The sequence below is a fragment of the Pleurodeles waltl genome, chromosome 2_2, assembly GCF_031143425.1.
Source record: "Pleurodeles waltl isolate 20211129_DDA chromosome 2_2, aPleWal1.hap1.20221129, whole genome shotgun sequence".
NCBI lineage: Eukaryota > Metazoa > Chordata > Amphibia > Caudata > Salamandridae > Pleurodeles > Pleurodeles waltl.
This window is the reverse complement of record NC_090439.1, coordinates 718,612,368-718,637,047: the sequence shown is the minus strand read 5'-3', so window position 1 is coordinate 718,637,047 and position 24,680 is coordinate 718,612,368. Positions and strand designations below refer to the sequence as shown.

General features: G+C 48.6%; 1 protein-coding gene across 1 annotated transcript in view; it reads left to right on the top strand.

Moving 5' to 3' along the window:
• The window catches only part of ARFGEF1 (ARF guanine nucleotide exchange factor 1), a 961,498-nt gene that overhangs the window by 547,436 nt on the left and 389,382 nt on the right, over nt 1-24,680 (top strand). The window contains exon 21 of the mRNA XM_069220293.1: nt 21,880-22,038. Coding sequence (XP_069076394.1) covers nt 21,880-22,038 — 159 coding nt within the window. The remainder of the gene's footprint in view (nt 1-21,879; nt 22,039-24,680) is intronic.

Here is a 24,680-nt window from a genome sequence, read left to right as displayed (position 1 = left end):
GGAATACTGCTGCTGCCACCATGGGTTTCTAAACCCAGTTTCTGTCTCTCCTTCTCTACTTCTAAAGTCTGTCTATCCAAATCCAGCTGTTGCTTCTTGAGCTTCAGTCTGGTTTGTTCCACTCTCAATCTATTGAGCTCCCTTTCTAACAATCTGTCATCAGGGTGGGTGGGAGGGACATGCCTTGAAACAGAAGTATGGTGAGAATGGACAGAAGGAGACCTGTCCCTTACAGAAGCCACCCTAACAGCTTGGCTAACAGAAACATCACTACCAGTATGGTGAGAATAAATGCTTTTGCTATGATGTGAGACAACACTATTTATATGGTGTGGCTCATCATCATTACCAACTATGCTAGACTGTCTAGTAATGGGCAGGCTAGGAAGTTTCTTTCCTGAATCTTTTCCTGGGGGAGTCCCTGGATCAGATTGAGAACCATTAGCTACTTTTTCAACAGATGGGGCACTTATGGCCTTATCCTGTACTCTAAGCATGTTAATTAATAGTTCTAAGGAAGGATTCTTCCCTACACTCAAACCTCTCTCTATGCAGAGACTCCTTGCTCCTTTCCAGCTAAGGTGATCATATGCAAGTTTGGACAGATCAACATTTTGGCCTGTGCCAGACATTTTTAGAGAGAGTTAAAGTGATAGTAAAAGATAAAAAGTTTGTCAGAGCTTTTAGAAAGACAGAGAAAAAAAACTTTTAAAACTTTTTTGAACTTTTTAGAAAGTTAGAATTACTTTTCAGCACTTAGAAAAGAGTGAAAAGAGGAAATGCAAAACTTTTTGGCTATGTGTATATACACTGACCTTGTTTTGTATATTTTTCTCTTATGAAAAGTACAATGACAAGAGTGGTAAGTAGTCTCAAAGCACTTATCCCACCGCTGCACAACCAATGTAGGAGGCTGGACTGGCTTGTAGTGAGTACCAAGGGGTACTTGCACCTTGCACCAGGCCCAGTTATCCCTTATTAGTGTATAGGGTGTCTAGCAGCTTAGGCTGATAGATAATGGTAGCTTAGCAGAGCAGCTTAGGCTGAACTAGGAGACGTGTGAAGCTACTACAGTACCACCTAGTGTCATATGCACAATATCATAAGAAAACACAATACACAGTTATACTAAAAATAAAGGTACTTTATTTTTATGACAATATGCCAAAATATCTTAGAGTGTACCCTCCGTGAGAGGATAGGAAATATACACAAGATATATATACACAATAGCAAAAATATGCAGTATAGTCTTAGAAAACAGTGCAAACAATGTATAGTTACAATAGGATGCAATGGGGAAACATAGGGATAGGGGCAACACAAACCATATACTCCAAAAGTGGAATGCGAACCACGAATGGACCCCAAACCTATGTGACCTTGTAGAGGGTCGCTGGGACTATTAGAAAATAGTGAGAGTTAGAAAAATAACCCTCCCCAAGACCCTGAAAAGTGAGTGCAAAGTGCACTAAAGTTCCCCTAAGGACAAAGAAGTCGTGTTAGAGGAATAATGCAGGAAAGACACAAACCAACAATGCAACAACTGTGGATTTCCAATCTAGGGTACCTGTGGAACAAGGGGACCAAGTCCAAAAGTCACAAGCAAGTCGGAGATGGGCAAATGCCCAGGAAATGCCAGCTGCGGGTGCAAAGAAGCTTCTACTGGACAGAAGAAGCTGTGGTTTCTGCAGGAACGAAAAGGGCTAGAGACTTCCCCTTTGGTGGACGGATCCCTCTCGCCGTGGAGAGTCGTGCAGAAGTGTTTTCCCGCCGAAAGAACGCCAACAAGCCTTGCTAGCTGCAAATCGTGCGGTTAGCGTTTTTGGACGCTGCTGTGGCCCTGGAGGGACCAGGAGGTCGCAAATTGGACCAGGAGAGAGAGGGGGACGTCGAGCAAGACAAGGAGCCCTCTCAGCAGCAGGTAGCACCCGGAGAAGTGCCAGAAACAGGCACTACGAGGATGCGTGAAACGGTGCTCACCCGAAGTCGCACAAAGGAGTCCCACGTCGCCGGAGACCAACTTAGAAAGTCGTGCAATGCAGGTTAGAGTGCTGTGGACCCAGGCTTGGCTGTGCACAAAGGATTTCCGCCGGAAGTGCACAGGGGCCGGAGTAGCTGCAAAAGTCGCGGTTCCCAGCAATGCAGCCCAGCGAGGTGAGGCAAGGACTTACCTCCACCAAACTTGGACTGAAGAGTCACTGGACTGTGGGGGTCACTTGGACAGAGTTGCTGGATTCGAGGGACCTCGCTCGTCGTGCTGAGAGGAGACCCAAGGGACCGGTAATGCAGCTTTTTGGTGCCTGCGGTTGCAGGGGGAAGATTCCGTCGACCCACAGGAGATTTCTTCGGAGCTTCTGGTGCAGAGAGGAGGCAGACTACCCCCACAGCATGCACAAGCAGGAAAACAGTCGAGAAGGCGGCAGGATCAGCGTTACAGAGTTGCAGTAGTCGTCTTTGCTACTATGTTGCAGTTTTGCAGGCTTCCAGCGCGGTCAGCAGTCGATTCCTTATCAGAAGGTGAAGAGAGAGATGCAGAGGAACTCGGCTGAGCTCATGCATTCGTTATCTAAAGTTTCCCCAGAGACAGAGACCCTAAATAGCCAGAAAAGAGGGTTTGGCTACCTAGGAGAGAGGATAGGCTACTAACACCTGAAGGAGCCTATCAGAAGGAGTCTCTGACGTCACCTGGTGGCACTGGCCACTCAGAGCAGTCCAGTGTGCCAGCAGCACCTCTGTTTCCAAGATGGCAGAGGTCTGGAGCACACTGGAGGAGCTCTGGACACCTCCCAGGGGAGGTGCAGGTCAGGGGAGTGGTCACTCCCCTTTCCTTTGTCCAGTTTCGCGCCAGAGCAGGGCTAAGGGGTCCCCTGAACCGGTGTAGACTGGCTTATGCAGAATTGGGCACCTCTGTGCCCAACAAAGCATTTCCAGAGGCTGGGGGAGGCTACTCCTCCCCTGCCTTCACACCATTTTCCAAAGGGAGAGGGTGTAACACCCTCTCTCAGAGGAAGTCCTTTGTTCTGCCATCCTGGGCCAGGCCTGGCTGGACCCCAGGAGGGCAGATGCCTGTCTGAGGGGTTGGCAGCAGCAGCAGCTGCAGTGAAACCCCAGGAAGGGCAGTTTGGCAGTACCAGGGTCTGTGCTACAGACCACTGGGATCATGGGATTGTGCCAACTATGCCAGGATGGCATAGAGGGGGCAATTCCCTGATCATAGACATGTTACATGGCCATATTCGGAGTTACCATTGTGAAGCTACATATAGGTAGTGACCTATATGTAGTGCACGCGTGTAATGGTGTCCCCGCACTCACAAAGTTCAGGGAATTGGCTCTGAACAATGTGGGGGCACCTTGGCTAGTGCCAGGGTGCCCTCACACTAAGTAACTTTGCACCTAACCTTTACCAGGTAAAGGTTAGACATATAGGTGACTTATAAGTTACTTAAGTGCAGTGTAAAATGGCTGTGAAATAACGTGGACGTTATTTCACTCAGGCTGCAGTGGCAGGCCTGTGTAAGAATTGTCAGAGCTCCCTATGGGTGGCAAAAGAAATGCTGCAGCCCATAGGGATCTCCTGGAACCCCAATACCCTGGGTACCTTAGTTCCATATACTAGGGAATTATAAGGGTGTTCCAGTAAGCCAATGTAAATTGGTAAAAATGGTCACTAGCCTGTTAGTGACAATTTGGAAAGAAATGAGAGAGCATAACCACTGAGGTTCTGATTAGCAGAGCCTCAGTGAGACAGTTAGTCACTACACAGGTAACACATTCAGGCACACTTATGAGCACTGGGGCCCTGGGTTACCAGGGTCCCAGTGACACATACAACTAAAACAACATATATACAGTGAAAAATGGGGGTAACATGCCAGGCAAGATGGTACTTTCCTACAGATCGCGGCTAGGTGGGTTAGCCAGGAGAGACCGCATGCCTTCCACTTTGCTAAGTCTGAGCGTGTCGTGTTCAGTATCCTATTTTAGTTACATTCTACTGTTGCCTCTATGGTGGGAAGTATCCACAGGCCCAAGTATGTTATTTTGTGCGGCCCACGAGAAGGGAAGGTTAGCCTCTAGGGGCGTCTTTTCAATATCTGAAGTGTTGAGGTTCAGCAGAGACTATTTAGCGAGGTTGGTTTTAAAACCTGATACCTTACCAAGGACTGTCAGTTCTGCCATGACCCCGGGGAGATACGTCTGAGGATGGGTCAGGTGACGAAGCATATCGTCTGCGTAGTGGGCCACCTTATGCAATCTACCGCCCATTGGCACGCCGAAAATGTCCAGGTGCTACTGTATACGCTCAGCAAAGGGCTCCATTTAAAAGGCAAATAATAGAGGCGAGAGGGGGCAACCTTGTTGAGTGCTTCTTAGGATAGGAAATTGCTGGGATAGTCTCCCATTCACGGCAACCATGGCTCTAGGTTTATCATAATTGCATCGGATCCACTCACAGAATCTAGGGCCTAGTCCGCATTTCCTTAAAAGTGCATGAAGGTACTGCCAGTGTACTAGGTCAAAGGCCTTTTCTGCGTTAATGGATAGAAGGAGAGCAGGAATTTTAAAGCGGTGAACCTTGTCTAGCAAGTGGCATAGTCTCTTAGTGTTATCACTACAGGACCATTCAGTGATGAACCCGGTTTGGTCTGGGTCTACCAGATCCTGCATGTACTGGTTCAGCCTATGTGCTAGGATACCTGTGAAAATCTTAGCGTCCACGTTTAGTAATGTGATGGGCCGGTAGGAAGAGCATAGCACGTTGTATAGCCTGGCCAGCACAGGGGCTAGCTGAGTACCAAAAGGTTTACAAAACTCTGCTCCGAAACCATCCGCGATTGGAGCTTTACCTGGCTGCAGCCGGCATATGCTTGCGAGGACTTCTGTGGGTGTAATATCTCTCTCCAGGGTGGTACTATCTACTAGCGGGATTCAGGACAGAGGAGTGGAGTCCAGATAGTCCTCCATACCTTTATGGTCGAGCTCCTCTGTGAAATATAAGTCCAAGTTGAACCGCTGAAACTGGTAACGGATTAGCTCTTCTGGCATGTCAGTGTACCATTGGGCAACCTTAGCTGTGCCACCAGCCACTCTGTGGCCTGTGTGCAGAGTCTGTGGGCCAGCAGGCGGCCCGCCCTGTTTCACCCAGCATAGAACTTTTGTTTAGGTCGGAGTAGGACATATTCTGCCTTATCCTCATCTAAAGCCTGTAGCTGTTCCCGAAGTGTGGTGAGTTGCTTCCTCGTGGCCAAGGACCCAGCCTGTCTGTGAGCTACCTCCAGGGCCTTTATTTCATCTTCCAATTGTTGACGCTTATTACAGCGTGCGACATTCAGTCTCGCGGCTATTGCTATGAACTGACCTCTAATGACTGCTTTAAAGGTTTCCCAAAGGGTTGTGATATTGGTCATGGGGGTATAGTTTATAATTAGAAAATGGCTTATTGTGTCCTTAATTTTCGCCAATATATCCTCATACGCTAACAGTCTTATGTTAAGGCGCCAGTGTCGTCTACTTGTGTACGCAGGTAGAGCAAGGGAAAGCTTGAGCGGGGAATGATCTGAGATTGAGGCCACTTCAATTTCAGAACTGGTGGACAGGGTGGTAATACATGGAGAGGTGAGGAAAATGTCTATACGGGCATATGTCTGATGAGCAGCCGAGAAGGAGTATGCTCTGTCCTCTGGATGGTGTCAGTGCCAGATGTCAGTCAGACCTGCTCCCACAAACCATTCCTGAAAACCCTTTAAGAAGGCTCTTGTCTCTCTGTATCGCTGGAGGGACCTATCTAAGTGGGAATCTGAGACTATATTAAAGTCTCCCCCCATTACAATATCTTCGTCTGATGTCGCTATGATCCTCCCCAGTGCATCTTTTAGGAGGCATTCTTAGTGCTCATTTGGCCCATAAATGTTGGCTATCGTCAGCCTATGCCCCTGCATATCAATTTGTAGACCGAGAAGCCTCCCAGGAATCTCAGCCTGCACCCGGATCACCTTCCCCGGGAAATTTGTGGCCAGCAGGATTTCCACCCCGCCCGGGACCCGATGAGTGGAACTGACGGTCAAACCAGCGTTTCCTCATTCTTTTCCAGTCTGGGTGAAGTAAGTGAGTTTCCTGTATTAGACATATATCACTCTTCAAGTATCTAAGCTGCAGCAGGAGGGCCTGTCTCTTCACTGGGGCGTTAAGGTATCTTGCGTTAAGACTAAGTACGGTTATCATTGGGGAGGTAGACAAATGTCTCTGTGCTGTATGACCGGTGCAGTATGAAAGTGTCTCTACGCACGCACCCAGGAATGATGAGGAAAGAAGGTGCCTCCCACTCTAGGTCAATGTGGGAAGAAGAAAAAAATATACGTTCAACCTGGGATAAACTATTAACAGCGTTCCTCGCCTAGGAACAGTCAATAACAAGTTCGGGGGTTTGTGCCTGATCATCAGTCTGTCAGGAGTTCGACCACTACTCCCATGGGTTGGAGCTCCGCCAACCAGTTGGCTCAGGCTATAGCCTCTTTGCCTGTACTGTCTTGCGGACTGCCCGCTGAGGTTGTCCAATGACCTTCATCTTATGAGCAGGAGGAGTTCCCACTCAGCAAACCAGTTAATTTCAATGGTCTGAGTCTGCTTCTGATTCGCTGTCTCGGCTGTATAGACTTCTTAGCAATGCCGCCCTTTCCTTTTGGCTCTCGGCTGATGTGATGGTTTGTGCGGTTTATGCCATCAGGTGTGTGATTTCAGGCATCCCCCATAGGGTCCTAGCGGTGATACCTGTGAAGCTGATTGCTGGGCCTGGTGTCCAAGGTGTGGCAGCATCCAGTTGAGGCTCTGCGCCTCTTCCAGTGTGCAGATGCTACAAGTTTCATTTTGCCAGGTAAAATGGAGTCGAAAGGGATGGCCCCATTTATATTAATTCCTTTCTGTTAGAGGCGGTCCGTCACAGGCCGGAGTGCTCTACACCGCTGCAGCGTTAGCATCAATAGGTCGTGAAACAAGCCGATCCGATGGCCCTCAAACTCAGTTGAAGCTGTGTCATGGACCGCTGTTATTGTAGACTCTCGCTGTTTATAACAATGTAGACAGGTAGGTATGCCCTGAGCCTGGCCCGGTGTGCGAGCAGGACGGCTTGCTCTGTGTGTTGTGTTGAGCACAATGTTCTGCTCTTTCAGTGCTGGAGCCACGTGGTGAAAAAGACGTACCATGAAATCCTCCAGGGCCACCACCACTGCCTGTTGTGGTACTCCTTATATTCGGATGTTAGAGCGACGCAATCTGTTCTGTAGGTCCCCTAGTTGATACTGCAATTCTTGGTTCTTGACTTGTAGGGTGAGGAGTTCTCTCCTGTGACAGTCCAGTTCCTCCTCTAGCGTGTCATGTGTCTGTTCCAGCAGATCCACACATTGTCCTAGGTCGACCACCTCTCTCTTAAGTTCTTTAACTGTTCCCTGCTTCAATGTTGCGAAATCTTCACAGAGCGACCCAAAGAGTTGTTCCATGAATGCTCTTGTCAGTGGCGCTCCATCGCCCTCCGAGGGTCCCGTCCTCGTTGCCTCCCCACCCTCCGTCCGTGGGACCCCCAGACTGCAACGCTTTTTTGGCAGGGGTTTTATTGAAGAGGTCTCTAAGAGAGCCTTCCTTCTTGCTGTGTATCTGGGATGACATTCTTGGTAATCTGTTGTTTCCTCAGGCCATTCGTCGCCCTGGAGTCCTGTTTGTACTGATGTCTTTGGAAGCTTGCGATTCCGTGGGCAAGCAGCCCAGGGCACCGTGCTTTTTTCAAATATGCAGTGGTGGCCCCAGCACGCGGTGCGATCAGGACCGGTGGCCCACTGCCCCAGCCTCAGTTGGTTCCTTCCCAGCTCCACCAGGGGCCCGCTCCGGAATTGCCATCTTCCTCCTGTCTGGATTGGACCAGCGCCCCGGGCCAGCAGGCCCCGCTCACCTCCAGTCTGCGCAGACGCGGCAGGCGGGCCAGCTGGGGCACATCACCTGCTCCTGTTCTTATCCTGTGTCTTCCATGCCGGCACTCCCACCACAGCAGCCAGGGCTGCCGGGCCCAGCACAGACCGCCGCTCTTCAGGGGCCCCATGCACCCACTCTTTCTCCTTCGCACTCGTTCTGCGCTGCTACCCGGATCTTTAGTGTTCCATGGGCCCCTGGCTGGCATGGTCTGCCGGGGCGCTACACGCGCATGCACGGCGCGGACCCTCTCGTCCTCTTCCTATGTACGTCCTCTTAGTCGGGGTTCTTCTTCCACGCTCCCCTTCAGGTGCTGCTCGGACCCCGGCATCCGCATCAGCCAGCCCGGTCTCTGCCCTGCACCGCCCTAATGTCTGCATGGAGGTATCTAGACCTCAACTCAGCGGAGCCCCTGCTCCGGGTCAAAGCCCTCACCATGTCCACATGGCTAGCAGGCATCAGTCACACTATGGCTCCCATCTTCTTGCCACGTCACCAGCGGCAGCCCATAAACCCCCAGCAGGGTCACAGCAGCTGGGAGTAGGACCTGCTGCCTCCAACCAAACTCGGGGGCCTCCAGAGGACACGGGGGTGCCACCTCACCCCCGGTTGGCATCTTTGGTCATCCGATCCGGTCTGCTTCACGGTCCGGCAGGTGAGCTCCAAGTAAACGCTCCTACTCGGCTGCCATCTTCAGCAATTACTTTTTTATCTGTAAGATCTCCAGTGATAGATGAAAACCAGCATCATCTTCTGCCCTTGTCACAGCCCTATAGGAAAAGGGCGGGAGGTGGAGGGGTGGTCAGAACGCAAGGACACAAACTATATTGCCAAAAGCCAGTATTCTTAATAGCTTTCTCAATTTCACCCCCTTGCCAATTGGTTGGAAACAGGATCAGGAATCTGAACTCATTTCAGTTTCTGATTATTGATATGAAATGGTAAAAGGTCATCACTTTACACTGTATAGGCTACATGTCTTTGCCTTTTAGTGCCAAAAATCTTGCCCTGGGTGGTGTGTGGTGATTCATTAATCTAGATATTCAGTTTTGATCAGGGACCCCCTCTTTCATCTTGGCCAGCAATCTTCTTCCGCTTCGATGAGAGAAACTATTTGTTTGAGGTATGTGTGGCTGTAAATACGCAAGCTGTGCGTACTCCTGCCATCTGATGTTGGGCCCGGATGTGTGCAGGTTGTTTTTCTTCTAAGAATTCTTCTCTAGTCAAAAGGTACTGTGAATCCACTTCTTGCTTGTAATGGGCATAGTCATCGGCTCCATTGTTAGATTTTTTTCTTTCCACTATCAGGTTCGGACTTGTGTTCCCAAGCTCCAGATTGACACTGTCTCAGTGTACTTTTCGGCCTTCATGGTTCCTCTCCCTCTTTCGTTATTGTCTTTGATCGTGTTCCCCTTCTCTCGTATCAGGTCGACACCTGCATTTTTTCCAGGGCAGATCTCTGGTCGACTTGGGCCCCCGGTGGGGCCTCCCCCCTTGGGGCCTCTTTTCCTTCTGCTTAGTCCACTATCACCATGCCTTCGCCTGTGATGAAATGGACACCCTTTTAGCACTGCCCTCAGTGTCACGTGAAATACCACTCGGCCAACCTACAAAAGGTCTGTAATCTTTGCTTCTGACCCAAACAGGATAAGGCCTCCTGTGCCAACTACCGGTCCTTCCGGTCGAAAAAGATTGTTCGAAGCCACCGGGTCCATTGACTTGAGATGTAATGCAGGAGCAGCGAAGACACTCTTGACATCTTTGGCACTCAAGACTTTGAGGGGAATATCATCCAGAGGTGTCTGCTGCCGACAAGGATGCTTTCTTGCCCAACACCAATTCCGACTCAGAACTCGAGCTAGAAGACCGCCCGCCTGCTCAACAGGGTGTAAGTACGGTTCCCTCCCCCTCCACCTCGCTCAGAGCTTTCACCTCATAAAGGGCGTTCATCCATTCTGGTCACACAGAGGCAGGTTTCTGGGCCAACACTGCCTTCCGGCCATGGTCCTCACAAACCATCCACTTCGGATCCTAAGCCCAGCTTGACCTGGCGCCAGAAAAGATCCTAAAGCTGACCCACTCAGCACTGCCTGCTCCCGGCTCAGTACTGACCTAACCTTCAGTTCCAAAACCATCGGCATCGAAACCCAAACCAATGCCTGCGCTGAAGCATTCGGTGCCAACAGGAAAATCGGCCATCAAGCCAATTGAACCAGTCTTCCAAAAACAGCAGGACAAATGCTGCACTCCCCAAAGGCATTTTGTTATCCACCCATAGAGGGGCCGAATCCTCCGACAGACTTCAGGGACAGGGCCTCTGCCTTCAAATATGCCCTTGAGCTTTGAGGAAGCCCTGGAGCTCCCACCACCACCCAAGCAGTGGAACAAGCAAGACAAGGCCCCACCAGTCCTCTTCCTGAGGCTCTACCTCTTGTTCCCTTCACCACACAACCCAGGCCTTCAGCACCACCATCCCCACCTTCTTCTTTACCTGACCCTCTCTTTTATACACCACAGAGGTCACCACATTCAGACTTGGGCAAACATGGTGGAAGGAACCATGACATGCCCCCACAAGTAGGCTCATGGGATTCCTATGATCTGGATCCCCAGGGAATATGGATCCTGGCCTTTTCCCTGCCCGGCCCATTGCGCTCCAAAATATGTCACTACCTCCTATCATGAGGTCCTAGGTAGCACTGCATCATATCATATAGAGTGAAAATGTACAAGGAACCCAGTAAAGAGGGCTTCCTCTTCTAAACTCTTTCCACCGCCCACTGTTCTGCGCAGTACCTGACCATGTTAAAAGGAATATCAGATACAGACTTCTAGCCATAAATTCCTTACCTTAGAATAATCCCAGGCGTCAGACTGGATCCGAATTTTTTTTGTTAGCAGTACCCCTGTGCGCCGGTAGGTGGTGTCCTTTGGCTTCACTTGGCGGGGCATCCAGAGCAGAAGTGACAGGCGTAGTGCCTATATAGGTGCCAACACTGCACACTGATGTCAGTTTCTGTCTTTCAGCAGCAGTCAACGGAAATCAGTAAAAAAAAGCTGCACCTGGTCTTTTGTGACACACCTTTTTCTGAATTTTTGTCTAGATGTTTTTCAAGGCTTTGTCTCCAGCCTTGGGGCGCCTGTCACAAGACAGCTGTCAATGACGGACGTATATTTTGTGTGCCTCTGGTGCTTGGAGCGCGACCACAATGCCAAGACCTGCATCAATTGCCACGCCATGGCCCCTAATGTCATGAGGGAATTGGTCCTCAAGCTCCTTGCCCCAGCGAGACTCACAATCTGGTTGAGAAGGTTGAGAAGGTCGCGGAGCCACTCTAAGGGCTCATCACAGTTGAGGTTGTCTGTAAAATCGAGTGAGTCCCACAGGCACAAGAAGAGCAAGAAGTCAGAGAACTTCCCAGAGTTTCTGGGAGCCAGAATGACCCCCGCAGAGTTACACTAAATTTTATGAGGCCATGCACCTCATATTTGGGCAGCCAATCCCTGGTGGAGCGCCTTCGGGCCCTGCTGACTCAGGATGGGCCCTTAGGTCAGTTGATGGATCTGTAGCAGCGCCAGTTGAGCCACCTCGACCTTCCCCAGCACCTGTTCCAGTGCTGACACTCCCGACGGCGCCACCGTCATTCCCAACTTAAACACAGAGCCGGATGGGCATCTGAAGCCGGCACTGATTGGGCGCAGACTCCCCATGACAAAGCCAGTATCTTATTTGTATGACAGACCTAAAGGGGGACTGCGGAGCTTTATGTATACCAGTTAGAAAATCCTGAGGATAACTGGTACGAGAATCTGGTGGATGCAAGTTACCTAGCCACCTCCCCAAACACTTTCCTGGTCTTTCTCCCCAATGTGGGCTATGCGCTCAAATGCTCTAAGGACTGTAGAGCTATGGCCAGGTTCTTGGGCTTTTCCATGGCCACACGTCAACCCCAGTCCGCCCCTTCCGTGTCCACAGGAGAGGTTGATCCAGCTGCATTTGTACGTGCCCAGCCACCCCAGTCAGCAAACCGCACAATTCTTTTTTGGCCAAGGATGCGGTTTCCACAGACCACAGGGCAACCAGAGGTCGAGCCAGTCACCTACCCCGGCAGCCACAGCTTCCAAATCTCCTTAGTATGCCCTCCGACCATCATGGTCATCCAGTGGGGCGCAGGATACGTCTTTACCTGCACTACTGGAGGTCAATAACATCCAACTGGTGGGTTTTGCAGCTAGTCCAAAGGGGCTTCTCCATCCCTTTTGTGACCACCCCACCAACCATGCCACCTACTTGCAACCATCTGACGGAGGACCACCTCTCCTTTCTTTGTCAGGAGGTGTTAGCTATCTTGGCCAAGGGGGCTTTAGATAACATCTCTGCATCAGAAGTAGGTTGTGGTTGCTATTCCTGCTACTTCCTGGTGCCAAAGAAAGATGGAGGCCTCCGTCCTATATTACACCTGCACCTTCTCAGTCTTTTCCTGAAAAAGGAGAAATTTTGAATGCTCACGTTTGCACAAGTCCTGTCTGCCCTGGACCCAGAAGACAAGATGGTATCGCTGGATATACAGGACACTTATTTTACATCCTCGTCCTGCCTGCCCACAGGCGGTACCTTCGATTTACGGTCGGCTAAGAATACTTTGTTTACTGTGCTCCCCTTCTGCCTTACCAGTGCCCCTCGGGTGTCAAGAAAGTGATGGTGGTGATTACAGCTTATCTGCTAAGGTCAGGAACTTTCAGTCTTTCCCTCCCTCAATAATTGGTTATTGAAAGCAGGCTTGCCCCAGCCAGTCTTCTCCCACCTTCAGACTATGGCGAACCTTTTGCACTCGCTGGGGTTATCTATCAATGTGCCGAAATCACGTCTGACTCCTTCTCAGATGCTCCCTTTCATATGAGCTTTTCTGGACAACCTGCATCCTCCTGAGCGACAAATCCAGGATATTCACGCAATGATACCAATGTTTCTGCCTCTATCGTGGAAATTGGCGAGACGGAATCTGAGGCTGTTGGGCCTTATGGCCTCCTGCTTCCATCTTATGACACACGCCTGTTTGCATATACGGCTCTTCAGTGGTTCCTGAAGTTCCAGTGTGCACAGCATCAGAGGAATCTCTCCGATATGGTACAGAGCGCTGAAGGAGCTGCAAAAGACCAGCAGTGGTGGCTTGCGAACTGTAGGAACGTAGGATCTTTCTGACAGTTACCCCAACTTTTTCCCTGGTGTCCGTATGTTTAGACTGTAGTACACTGGGACCATGCTAACCAGAACCCAGTGTTGGTGCTCTCTCCCCTAAAATTGACTTGATAAGTGATTCCTTCACCCACCATTGTCATACTGGGGTCCCCCTGTAATTCCATGGTAAATGTTACTTAGGTACCCAGGGCATTGGTACCCCAGGGGTCTCCCATGGTCTGCAGCATGTATTATGCCACCCACGGGAGCCCTTGCAAACTGTCTCTCCAGGCCTGCCATTGCAGCCTGCATGAAATGGTGTGTGCCCCTTTCACTTTAGATATAAGGCTTGCCTTATCTTGCCTTATATTGCAGTCACTGCCTATTGTAGGCCCTCCAGTCCAAGGGTAGGGTACATGGTTCTGTGTATGAGGGTACCCCTGCACGAGCAGTGGCATCCCTACAAACTCCAGACTCTATTCTCTGGGCTTTGTAAGTACAGGGAAGCACCCTTAAGGGATGTAGTGGACACTGGTCAACACGAGATGTCCAGGTACATAATGGCTTCTCCAAACCTAGGCATGTTTGGCATCAAACATGTTGGAATCATGCAACTACACTGATTCTAGTGTTTGTTGCATGATACAATCTACTCCGTGGGTTCTTTAGAGGACCCCCAGATCTGCCTGTACAGTCTTGCAGGGTCTGCACGCCAGCCCGCGCTGCTGCAGACCCTACACACTGTTCTGTCCTCCTGCTGTTAAGCCTAACTTGAGCAGGGGAAGGCAAAACAAAGGATTTCCTGTATGAGAGAGTTGTGACTACCTCTCCCTTTGAAGTGGATGTCTCTGGGATGGGGTGGCCTCTGACCACCACCAGGCAGCTTTGAAGGGCACATTTGGTGCCCTCCTTGCATAAACCAGTTTGCACCAGTACAGGAACCCTTGGTTCCTGCTCTGGGGCGAAACTGCACAAAGGACAGGGGAGTGCCCATCCCCCTGTCCAGCTGCTCCCCTAAGGAGGTGCACAGGGCTCTGCCATGTGGCCGCTTGATTCTGCCATCTTGGAAACAAGATGGGCAGAGGCCCCTGGGAGCATCTGACTGGTGAAGCTAGCTAGGTGATGTCCCTGACCCGCTCTGATAGGTGGGTCACTGCAGACAGGGTCCAAGCCCCTTTCTGGGGTACTTAAGGGCTCCCCTGAGGGTGAGACCCTAGATTCGCCGAGCAAGACTCTGCAAGAAACTTTCTGCAAAACACTTCTGCAACCTGGCCTCGGGAACCGCTGCTGGTCTACCTTAGGAACTGAAACAAGACTGTATCCACTTGGGAGGGCTCCCACTGCAGCATTGTTTTCCCAGCTCCTGCAAGAATTCGGCAACATCTGTGGCTTTGAATCCTCCAGGGTCACAAGGACTCTGTTTGCATCACAAAGCAAGAAGGAATCTCCCTTGAAGTGAAGGAGTCACTCCCCTGCATCTGCAGGCACCCCGATTAAAATAACCGGCTTGTGGACTCTCCTGTCCCACGGACATCGAAAGGCTCTACAACACAGGTGGCGGTTCTGTGGCCCTCTGCAGGGCCAAGTTGTCTTCTTTCCAACTTGGAAGACGGTGGGCCTTTGCTATAGTCACTGGGATGGAACCCATGTGCACTGCGTCTGTTGCTGGTATGAAGGCTTTTTGACTTTCCTCCTGAAGATCTTTGAGCTCCAAGAAGCCCCGGCCTCCAGCACTCAGCAACTACAAGAACAGCATCCACCCTGCAACTCCTGCGTTGTGGGACTCCTTCTTTGGTGTGCTGCTGAGGCCTCCTTGCGACTCCCTGTGCCTGCTGCCAATGGGTCCCCGTGGGGGCTCCAGTGATCCCTGCTGGCTCTCCTGTTTGCTGATGGCCATCCCTGACTCTCTTCCAAGTGTTGTTGTCTTGACCTTGCCAGTCCCCAAAATCCTTCAAACTTCTCTTCAGTTTCTTTCTGCCTTTGCCAATGCTTGTTGGTGGGTCTGCTGACCACAGACCCCTTTGCAATCCGGCAACGGGGGACAGCTTGTGAGTGACTCTAAGGATCTACCTGCATCACCTGGGCTCTGCAGCTGTTCTCCTTCCATCAATGTCCTGCAAGAACTTCTCCCCAGGGCATTGCCTACCTGCACCACCAGGACATCTCCGAGTGGTCTGGACTTTGTTCCCTTCTTTTCCAGGTCCTTTTTCCGGGTTTTCTTGTCCCGAATCCGCTTTTGGGTTCCACTGACCTGGTCCACGGGTCGCAACAGCAGCTGGGCAAACAAGGCTCCCACTGACTCCAACAAAGGTTTCCAACGTCACTTCACCCATATGCACCCGGGCTCCCTGGTATAGGTACCCCACTTTCCTGGGTATCCACAGGTGGGGGCACTATCAAACCTTCCTTTTGCCAAATGGTTTCCTCTGAGTCCTCTGGGAAGGATCTGAATCCTAAAAATTCCAACCGCAACGGTCCTATGTTATCCTATGGGACACCTGGTTAGATAACTCCTCTGCACACAGGTGCCTGGGAGATTTTTGCTATTTACTTTGGGTACTTCCATACTTTCACAACCCCCGGGATCCTAACACACATACCTTAGTTGGACACCTCTAGTCTTATACCATTTTTTTAGTTTAGGGCCCTATGTAATTCTGTGATTTCCTGGTTGTTACTAAATATTTTTGTTGTGTGTAGATATCTCCAAGTGGAGATATACCAAAGTTAGGATAGTACTAGTATTATAATAAAGACTGCTTTATTTTAGTATCACTTGGTGTGGTTCTTTCTTGTGTGAACATCCCTGTCTGTCTTTTGTGGTATTGCAGGTGCTTTACACTCCTCCCTGATAAGCCTGAGGTGCTCTCCACAGCTACCCCTAGAGAGCTTTGGTTATCGAGGCACCAAAACACTTTCACTAAGGGTTGTCTGGACTCAGTATAGGGAGCCACAATATAGGTTTACATCATAATCTAAGCCAGCCTTCTACACGAATCATGATTGAGTAAGTGACAGACCCTCTCCCTTCACCAACCAGAGCTGACTAAAATGACAGATGTGCACTTTGGGGATGGGGCTGCCGTCTGGGAGAGTTGGAGATCAAAAAACTCTGGTCTCCGGGAGATAGATAGCGATCATAAGACTCTGGTCTTTGGGGAGATCCGTAGTCCACATCAACCAGCTGGCATTGATGGCCTTTCTTCCCTCAGTTAGGAGGAGACTGGTACAGATATTCACAGACGTCACCGCTGCCATGTGGTACTACAGTAAACAGGACTGGTTGGAGTTGTGGACCCTTTGTCAAGAGGCGCTTCGCCTTTTGGCATGGCTGGAACATCAGAGCATATACATGGTGCTTCAACATCTGGAGGGCTCTCTAAATGCCAGGGCAGACAAACTCGTCCGTCAGTGCCTAAGGGATCTCGAGCGGTGTTTCTATCTGGAGGTGGGGCAAGGTCTCTTCCAAGAATCAGGAGAGCCTTGGTTCGATCTGTTTGCCTTCCTAGAGAATGTGCAATATCAGCAGTTTGGGTGCCTGAGTTTCCAAGGCAGCTCTTGCTCGGAGATGCTTTTAATCTTGAGTGGAGCTTAGGCCTCCCGTACGCCTTTCTGCCATTACCACTCCTGCCCAGAGTTCTCAAGAAGATAAGGAATGGCCTGGCCCAAAAGGAAAGACGGTGCAGAAGATGAGTATCTCACGATGGATAGTGCTCTGCATCAAAATCTGCTATACATTGGCCAGAAAGCAACCTCCTGAAGGTTTGTGTGCTCGCTTCACCAGAGCAAATGCTGCAACTACTGCATTAGATTGTGCATACCTGTCAGGCAGCAACGTGCGCTTTCCTGCACATGTTTTCGAAGCACTGCAGCTTGGACAGTCAGGTCTGGTGAGATGGGCACTTTGCCCATTCAGTCCTGCATGATTTTAATTTTCTAGTATAAATCTGTGTTGCTGTCCAACCTCAGGGAAGGTATTGCTTGAATTATCTATTCTAAAGTAAGAAATCTGTGGATACAAGTCTCCATTAGATAAACAAGTTACTTACCTTTTAGACTTGTCTTGCTACAGATTCCTTATTGACCCACCCATCCTCCTCACTTTGTGAACCATTTTCAGTGTAAAGGACTGTTTCCCTTTTGAGCGCCCTAGCTACAAGCACCAGTGGTCAGTGTTCTTCGTGGCTATGGACTACTGACTTGGAACGTCGCAAAGAGAAACTGACGTCACTGCACTTGAGTGCTACTTATATTGGCACTGCACGTGTCACTTATGTCACCGATGCCACATGGAGCCAAGCAATACAACCTACTTGTGCACAGCGGTACTTCTCTCTAAAAAACTTCAGATCTAGTCTGATGCCTAAGGATTATTATAAGGTATGGAATCTGCAGCAAGATCGAGTCCCTACCAGATAAGACATTACTGAAGGTAAGTAACTTGTTTGCTAAAACCCGCTCCTGACATTTTCAAGGAGGGGGTCAAGGCTCGAGACATCACCCTGAGTCAATAAAAAATATATGGCTTCTCCATCAGGTCTCCTCTTCGTTAGGAGGCAACTCCCTCTTGATTCCCTGGGTGTGCCTATCACCCACAAACAGACCACCGCACAAGGTACCGGCAACACCCCTTCACTGGATAAAGAAAGCGCGTAGATGGTGCTGGCAAGTGTGTTGCAGCACAGTTCAACAATCATTGGTGCATTGCCAATTCCATCAGCCTGCTCTCCAGGTATCACCGGGCCCACTTGGGCGAGATGGAAGAGCTCCTCCAACATCTCCCAAACAAGCACCTTAAGAGATGACATGAGCTGGTTTCAGAGGGCAAGCTTATCTCAAACACCGCCATTAGATTTGCCTTAGATGCTGCCCGGGGCATCAACTCCAGTGTGCTTCTCCATAGACACACTTGGCTCAGTGTATCCAGCATGGAGACAGCGAAGGCCATAGGCACATTACAAACTCCTAACCTTTGTGGTTCCTTTATCCGCTCAGCTTATCATGGAGGCTCGAAACCACCTCCTTGAAGCCTCTACATCCTTTCCGTGTCAGCCAGCCCATCAGACTGCCACAAGCGGTGACTTCAGAGGTGACAACCATGGTAACAGCGCCAAGGGTGGAAGCAAAGGTGGCTTCCCCAAAGGCCAAGCCTCAACCAAGCAATAACTTGCCACTCTCATCCCCCAAACCCCAGACCACATAACATCTGTCCAGTGGTGACTTCAGATGATTTTCACCACATGGCAACACGTCACCTCCAACCAGTTGGTATTAGACATTATTATCCAACATGGTTACTGTGTTGAGCTCACTTCCACACCACCCAACATGGAACCCTGAAGAGAGATCCTGTCCCCAGAACAGCAGCGTCTGCTTCAGAGAAGAGGTTCAAGCGCTCCTTTTTAAAGGGGCTATAGAGCCTGTGCCACAGCGCCTACAGAGGTCAAGATTGTATTCCCTCTGCTTCCTCATTCCCAAGAAGGACAGGTCTCTCAGGCCTATTCTGGACCTAAGCCATCTCAAAGTGTATATCCTGCCAGAACATTTCCACATGGTCACTCCCCAAGATGTAAATCCCCTGGTACAGCAAGGCGATTTCATCACTGCACTTGACCTCATAAATTCCTGGTTCCACATTCTGATTCATCCAGTGCATTGGCACTACCTCCAGCTTGTGGTAAGGAGCAAACACTACAAGTTCAAGGTGCTACCCTTCGGGCCACCACCGCTCCTCACGTTTTTACAAAATGCCTTGCAGCAGTGGCTGCACACCTGCGAAGACTGGGCATCCATGTGTTCCCATACCTGAATGATTGGCTGATATAGACTGCAACATATAAACAGTGCTGCCTGCACACCCATGCCACTAAACACCTGCTTCACACCATCTGCGCTGTAAAGTCCCATCTCCAACCACTTTAAGTCCGCCCCTTTTTAGGGGCCAACCTGAATGCAAAGGTCAGCAAAGCTTATCCCAGTCATGCAAGAGTTGAGTCCTTTCATGCATTGCTCCCTCTTTTTCAGCCAGATCAACAAGTCACAATCCGGATGTTCATGCGCCTCATCGGCATGATGGCATCTTGCATTGCCATACTTTCCAAGGGCCAGTTTAAACATGTTCCTGCTGCAGGAATACTTAACACGTCAATGATCTCACGCAGAAAGTAGTTGAGAAGATCTAGGGTTGCTCAGCCGCTGCATTCATCGCTCTATGCAGTAGTGGAACACCAACAATTTATTGCAAGGATGGCCTTTTCTCGATCAAATTTCACAGATTACCACTACAACAAACCCATCTCTCACTGGTTGCAGGACACAGCTACAAAACCTGACTGTCCAGGATCAGGGGGATGCCAGTCACAAGGGCCTTCTCATTGACTATCCGGAGCTGTTAGCTGTCCATCTAGCGCCCAACACTTTCCTTACCCATACAGTGAGCTAAGTGGTTCTTGTCCGGACAGTCAACATGACAGCCATATTTTACCTACTGAAGAAGGGAGGTTCTCGCATTCCCCAGCTTTCTGAGCTAGCCCAGTCCATCTGGTGCTGGTCTCTACACCATAGAGTCCACCTGCTGGAGGAGTACCTTCTGTGGGCGGACAGCAAGTTTACCGACCTCATTAGCAGGATCCCGCAACAAGTCCACAAGTGGGAACGTCACCCGGGAGCCCTCCTTCGGTACTTTTGGCAATGGAGGTTTCCAGGTGTAGGCCTCTTCACCACAACAGAAAGCACAAAGTGCCCAATCTTTGCCTCCAGATTTCCACAGTCCATGGGCAATGCACACAGGGTCAGGGATATTGGCCTATACTTTTTCACCTCTTCCCCTCCTACTGTTTGTGGTTCAGAGGCTTCGGCAGAGCTCCCTCACCCTCATCCTAGTGGCTCCCACCCAGACCAGACAGCCCTGGTTCACCACTCCCATCAAGCTTTTGGTGTGGTTCCGCACGAGAACCTCCCCAACAGGCCGGACCATCTCACGCAGAACCATGGAGATATCAGGCACACTGACCGTAGGAGTCTCAACCTTGCGATCTGGCTCCTGAAATCTTAGCATTCAGTAACATCAGTCTACCTCCTCAATACATGAACATGCTGAAAGAAGCATGCAGACTTACCGCTAGTGCCTGTTATGTTGCCACATGGAAGGGGTTTGTCTGATACTGCCTTTCAAACCATATTGATTCCTTAGCAGCTAACGTCCAAAACATTGTTACCTACTACACCTACAGACCTGGAGACTAACCTCCACCTCAATTCGGCTACACTTGGTCACTGTCTTTAGAATTCCAGTCATTAAAGCTTTTATGGAGGGACTCAAGAGTCATTCCTTCTCATGCCTCCCCGACCCTGGTGTGGAATCTCAATATTGTCCTCACAAGACTTATGAGTCCTGTATTTGTCCCCTTCAGTTTCTCTTTCGGAAAGTAGCTTTTCTTGTGGCAGTCACCTCACTAAGACATGTCAGTGAGCTCCAAGCTTTAACTTAGGAAGAACCTTTCTTTCAGGTTCATAAGGATAGAGTTGTCGTTCACACTAACCCTAAATTTCTTCCTAAGGTAGTTTCTCCTTTTCACCTTAACCAATTTATAGAACTCCCAGTTTTCTTTCCTCAACCTGACTCTGTTGCAGAAATGGCTCTTCATACCTTAGATGTTAAACAAGCCTTAATGTACTATGTGGATAGGACAAAGCCCGTTTGAAAGACTCAGCAGCTTTTTGTTGCTTTTTTCTGAACCCACTTAAGGGGAAGGCTTTATCAAATTCGGGCATAGTTAGATACATAGTTAAATGCATTCAAACCTGTTACACAATAGCTAAACGGGTGTTGCATTTTCCCCCCAGGCCTCTGTGGCTTTCCTGGGAAACATTCCCATAGCTGACATTTATAAAGCGGCTTCTTGGTCTGCTCCAAACACACTCACTAAACAATATTGTGTGGTCATGCAAGCTTGCAAACAAGTCAAAGATGGAGTTCTATACCCTTTTTCAATCTTGTGCAGCACCCACAGAGTTGCCATTCCCTATAGGAGGACTGCTTTGCAGTTTATGCACAGCATGTGTCTCTGCAGCCACACATGCCTCAAACAAAAAATGTTACCCTGTAAGCATCTGTTCAGGGCATGTATTGCTGTGGATTCATGTGTGCCCTCCTCCTCGGAGGCCTCTGGCTGTTGAAGTTATCATTCTTTCTTATTTCTCCTGCATGGTCCTCTTTCTGTCTCTCTCCTGTATCGCTTTGCTCTAGCTCCATCCTCGCCCACCGTGCAGAAAACACTCTGAGTGGAGCAGATGACCATGGGCATTACAAGCAAGAGGTGGAGTCACATTACCTCGTGCCTCAAGAAGAGTTCTTCAAAGAGAAACAACTTGCACACATCCGGGGCCAACACTAAATGGTAGGAGTAGGCACAGCATGTGAATCTACAGCACTACATTCCAAAAACAGATGTTTACAGGGTAAGTAATATTTTCATTATGATCTGCAGGACTCTTCTGTATTATGCACATATTTCAGGTACCTGGAGCCTTCCGATATTAATTTACTCTTTTTAACTGCAACACAAACCTCTTATTCCTCCTGGCTGAAATCACCTAGTTCTGCTAGCAACATCCTCATGTCCGTGCTACCCTTTTGAAAACCTCTATTGGATAGTTTTATAGCAAAATTGTGTTAGATTGCTATTCTCTATGTGCATGATTGTGTGGACGTTAACAAGTGTACTCATTTTTTTCAGCTTGAAAGAGATGCTTATGTCCAGGCCCTTGCAAGGTTTACATTGCTCACAGTGAGCTCTGGTATAACTGAAATGAAGCAGAAGAACATTGACACTATCAAGACGCTTATTACGGTGGCTCATACTGATGGAAACTACTTAGGACCTTCCTGGCATGAGGTACAAAATTGCTTAGTTCTGGTCTAGACTGAAAATCGAGTTGGCTTTCAGAGATATCAGAATTATCCATGGAGTTGTTGCTCAGGAGTTTAATCTCAGAACAGATCCCAGTTATCACTTTTGCTGTTAAATTACTGGCTTATGTAGAACTGCTTGGTCTGACTTAATTTGCAGCACAATGTACTAATCATTGTTTGTTAAAGATGCATGAATTTTTGGTCCTAATTGTATCCTGCTAGAATATACAGGCTAGGCTCCAGTATTATTTTAATTTAATTCTACTTAGAGACAAGTGCAAATATTAACATAACTAGGGTTCAGCTGCAACCACTGGCTGATCAGTTGAAAGAAGTAACTCAATTACCACCTACCATCAGATTTTGCTTATTAAGAAGTCATTTGCATTCAGGCTCTTGACGTTTTTACCCCTAGATTCTCATTAAGTTAAAGAATCCTATGTAATGCGCTCATCAATTGGAGACAAAAAGGAGAAACAAATATAGCAATGATACAATCAGGTACATATAAAATTTTGAAAGGTACCATGAATAAATCACCAACTATAATAGATTACTGTAATAACAAATACAGTCCTGACAGGATACCCCCAGAAGTCTGTTCCACAGTGTCTCTGCTTTACTTAATCCATCAGCAGTTTTTCTTCTAATAGAACAACTCCCACCATTTTTAGTAACATTGCTAAAGAGTTCACTGATGATGCCTCTCCTAGAGAGAATTGTTTAACTACTTTTAAGCCTGGTGTTCATCAAATGCACTCTCTGTTACTTCATGAAATTCGCCAACACCCCTCCCCCCCCCACCCATCCACCCACCCACCAAACAAATAAAAACAGCTTACGTTTCAAAGTGGTCCCTATGTGGTGCTTCGGAGGCCATTGTGAACATATTCTTTCCAGTGACAATTTCTTTCAGGTGTGTGTCATTAATGCCTCTTTATTTGTTTTCAGTTGCACTTCTTACAGCAATGGTGGCAAATTATAGCACTCGCACACTGGTCATACAGCTGTGCCATGTAGATAAACACATCTTCAGCTCATTCCATTTTCCCCCAACGATAGTTGTCAGATTCACGTAAGATAAGTAGTCAAAAAATAAAAAAAAGGTAAAGGAGCAAATTAACATCTCACAGCCCCTTTGCCTTTCATAGCTAAGCACTTAAGCAAAAGGTTCCATCCCCGGGTCGCCCTTTAATGTTCTGATCACTGCTTCCAACCATGTGTCCAATTAAACAATTTAAGGGCGTTCAGCCTTGCATGGGAAAAGCATAGATGCTCCAGGTTGGTAAATATTTTATCAGGGGGCCCACTGCGTGGTGAATTTGCATGACAGATGACTAATGTCACTGTTGCTTTCTCCATTGCCAGCATGTACCAAAGCCTAATCAACCACAAGATGATTGGCAATGTGAATGCTTTCTTTCAATGCAAAGTCACTAATTATTTCAAAGGTCTCAAAATGTGGGAGAGCAGTGCTAAATCGTATATAGTTAATTCCTGTAAAAGCTTTGCTGCACAGGTCAGGATGATAGAAGCAGGCACCTGGAACTGCAGCATGTCCCTGATAAGGCAGAGAACTTATTCCCAGACTATCTGTATTGCTGCTCACAGCCACAATATATGAAGGAAACATCCCTGGTGCTACCTGCATCATCAACAGAATTCTGATTTGGTAAATGTGATGTAAGAGCATTGGAGTCATGTAAGATAGTGTTATCTTTTAGGCTGTTTCCCTGTGGGGAATGCTTTTGAATGTCTAGGAATATCTTCACCAGAATGCCTCCCACTCCTCATCGGCTGCATCTTTCTTCAGGTCTTACACCCTTCTACGTTGATCGGTTCACTGATGTGTCAAGTCACTTGCTTCTAATGGCTTATATGTACTAGGGATCAGTCTCCTGGATCCCATGTATGTCTGCACAAGTTTCTCAAATTGGGTAACACATCTGATAGCTGCTGTTGGATTAGGTGGTTGAATCGTCTATGCCTAAACCAGCAATATTGGAACCTGTTGGTTTCGTGAGTGCCATAGGCTGTTTTATGTTCTGAGAATTACATGATTGACACCCTCCTCCGAGGCCCATAGGTGCGAATGGTTTTACATTACCTAATTTGCGAATTCCAGTTAGGAATTCACAAATTAGGTAATGCAAACCCCAGGGTGCTGGGGGCCTATGTCCCCCTTTGATGCACCCCAAAAAGATATTTGCGGACATGTGAAGGCATGTGTGCGCTACATGTAATTTAAAAAAATGCATTTATACTGCATTTTTCTAAATTGCACATGCTTACCACCAAATTGGATTTGGTGGTAATTGCGGTTCCTAAATGCTCTATTTTCATTTAGGAAATGCTTGATACATGTGCTTTGGAAATCGCAAATAGGAATTCCCTATTTGTGATTTCCTATTTAGAGAATCACAATTTGCGATTCCCTAAATGGACTCGCAATTTTAAGGAATCGCTATTTTTGCGTTTCCTTAAAATTGCACTGCAAATTCCTTTCATAAATCGTGAAAGGTGATTTTGCATTCGCAAACGGTGGAAGTTTGTGATTCGCACCGTTTGCAAATGCAAAATCGTTTGATACACCTGGCCCAAGGTTCCTAAAAATCCTGGATGTCC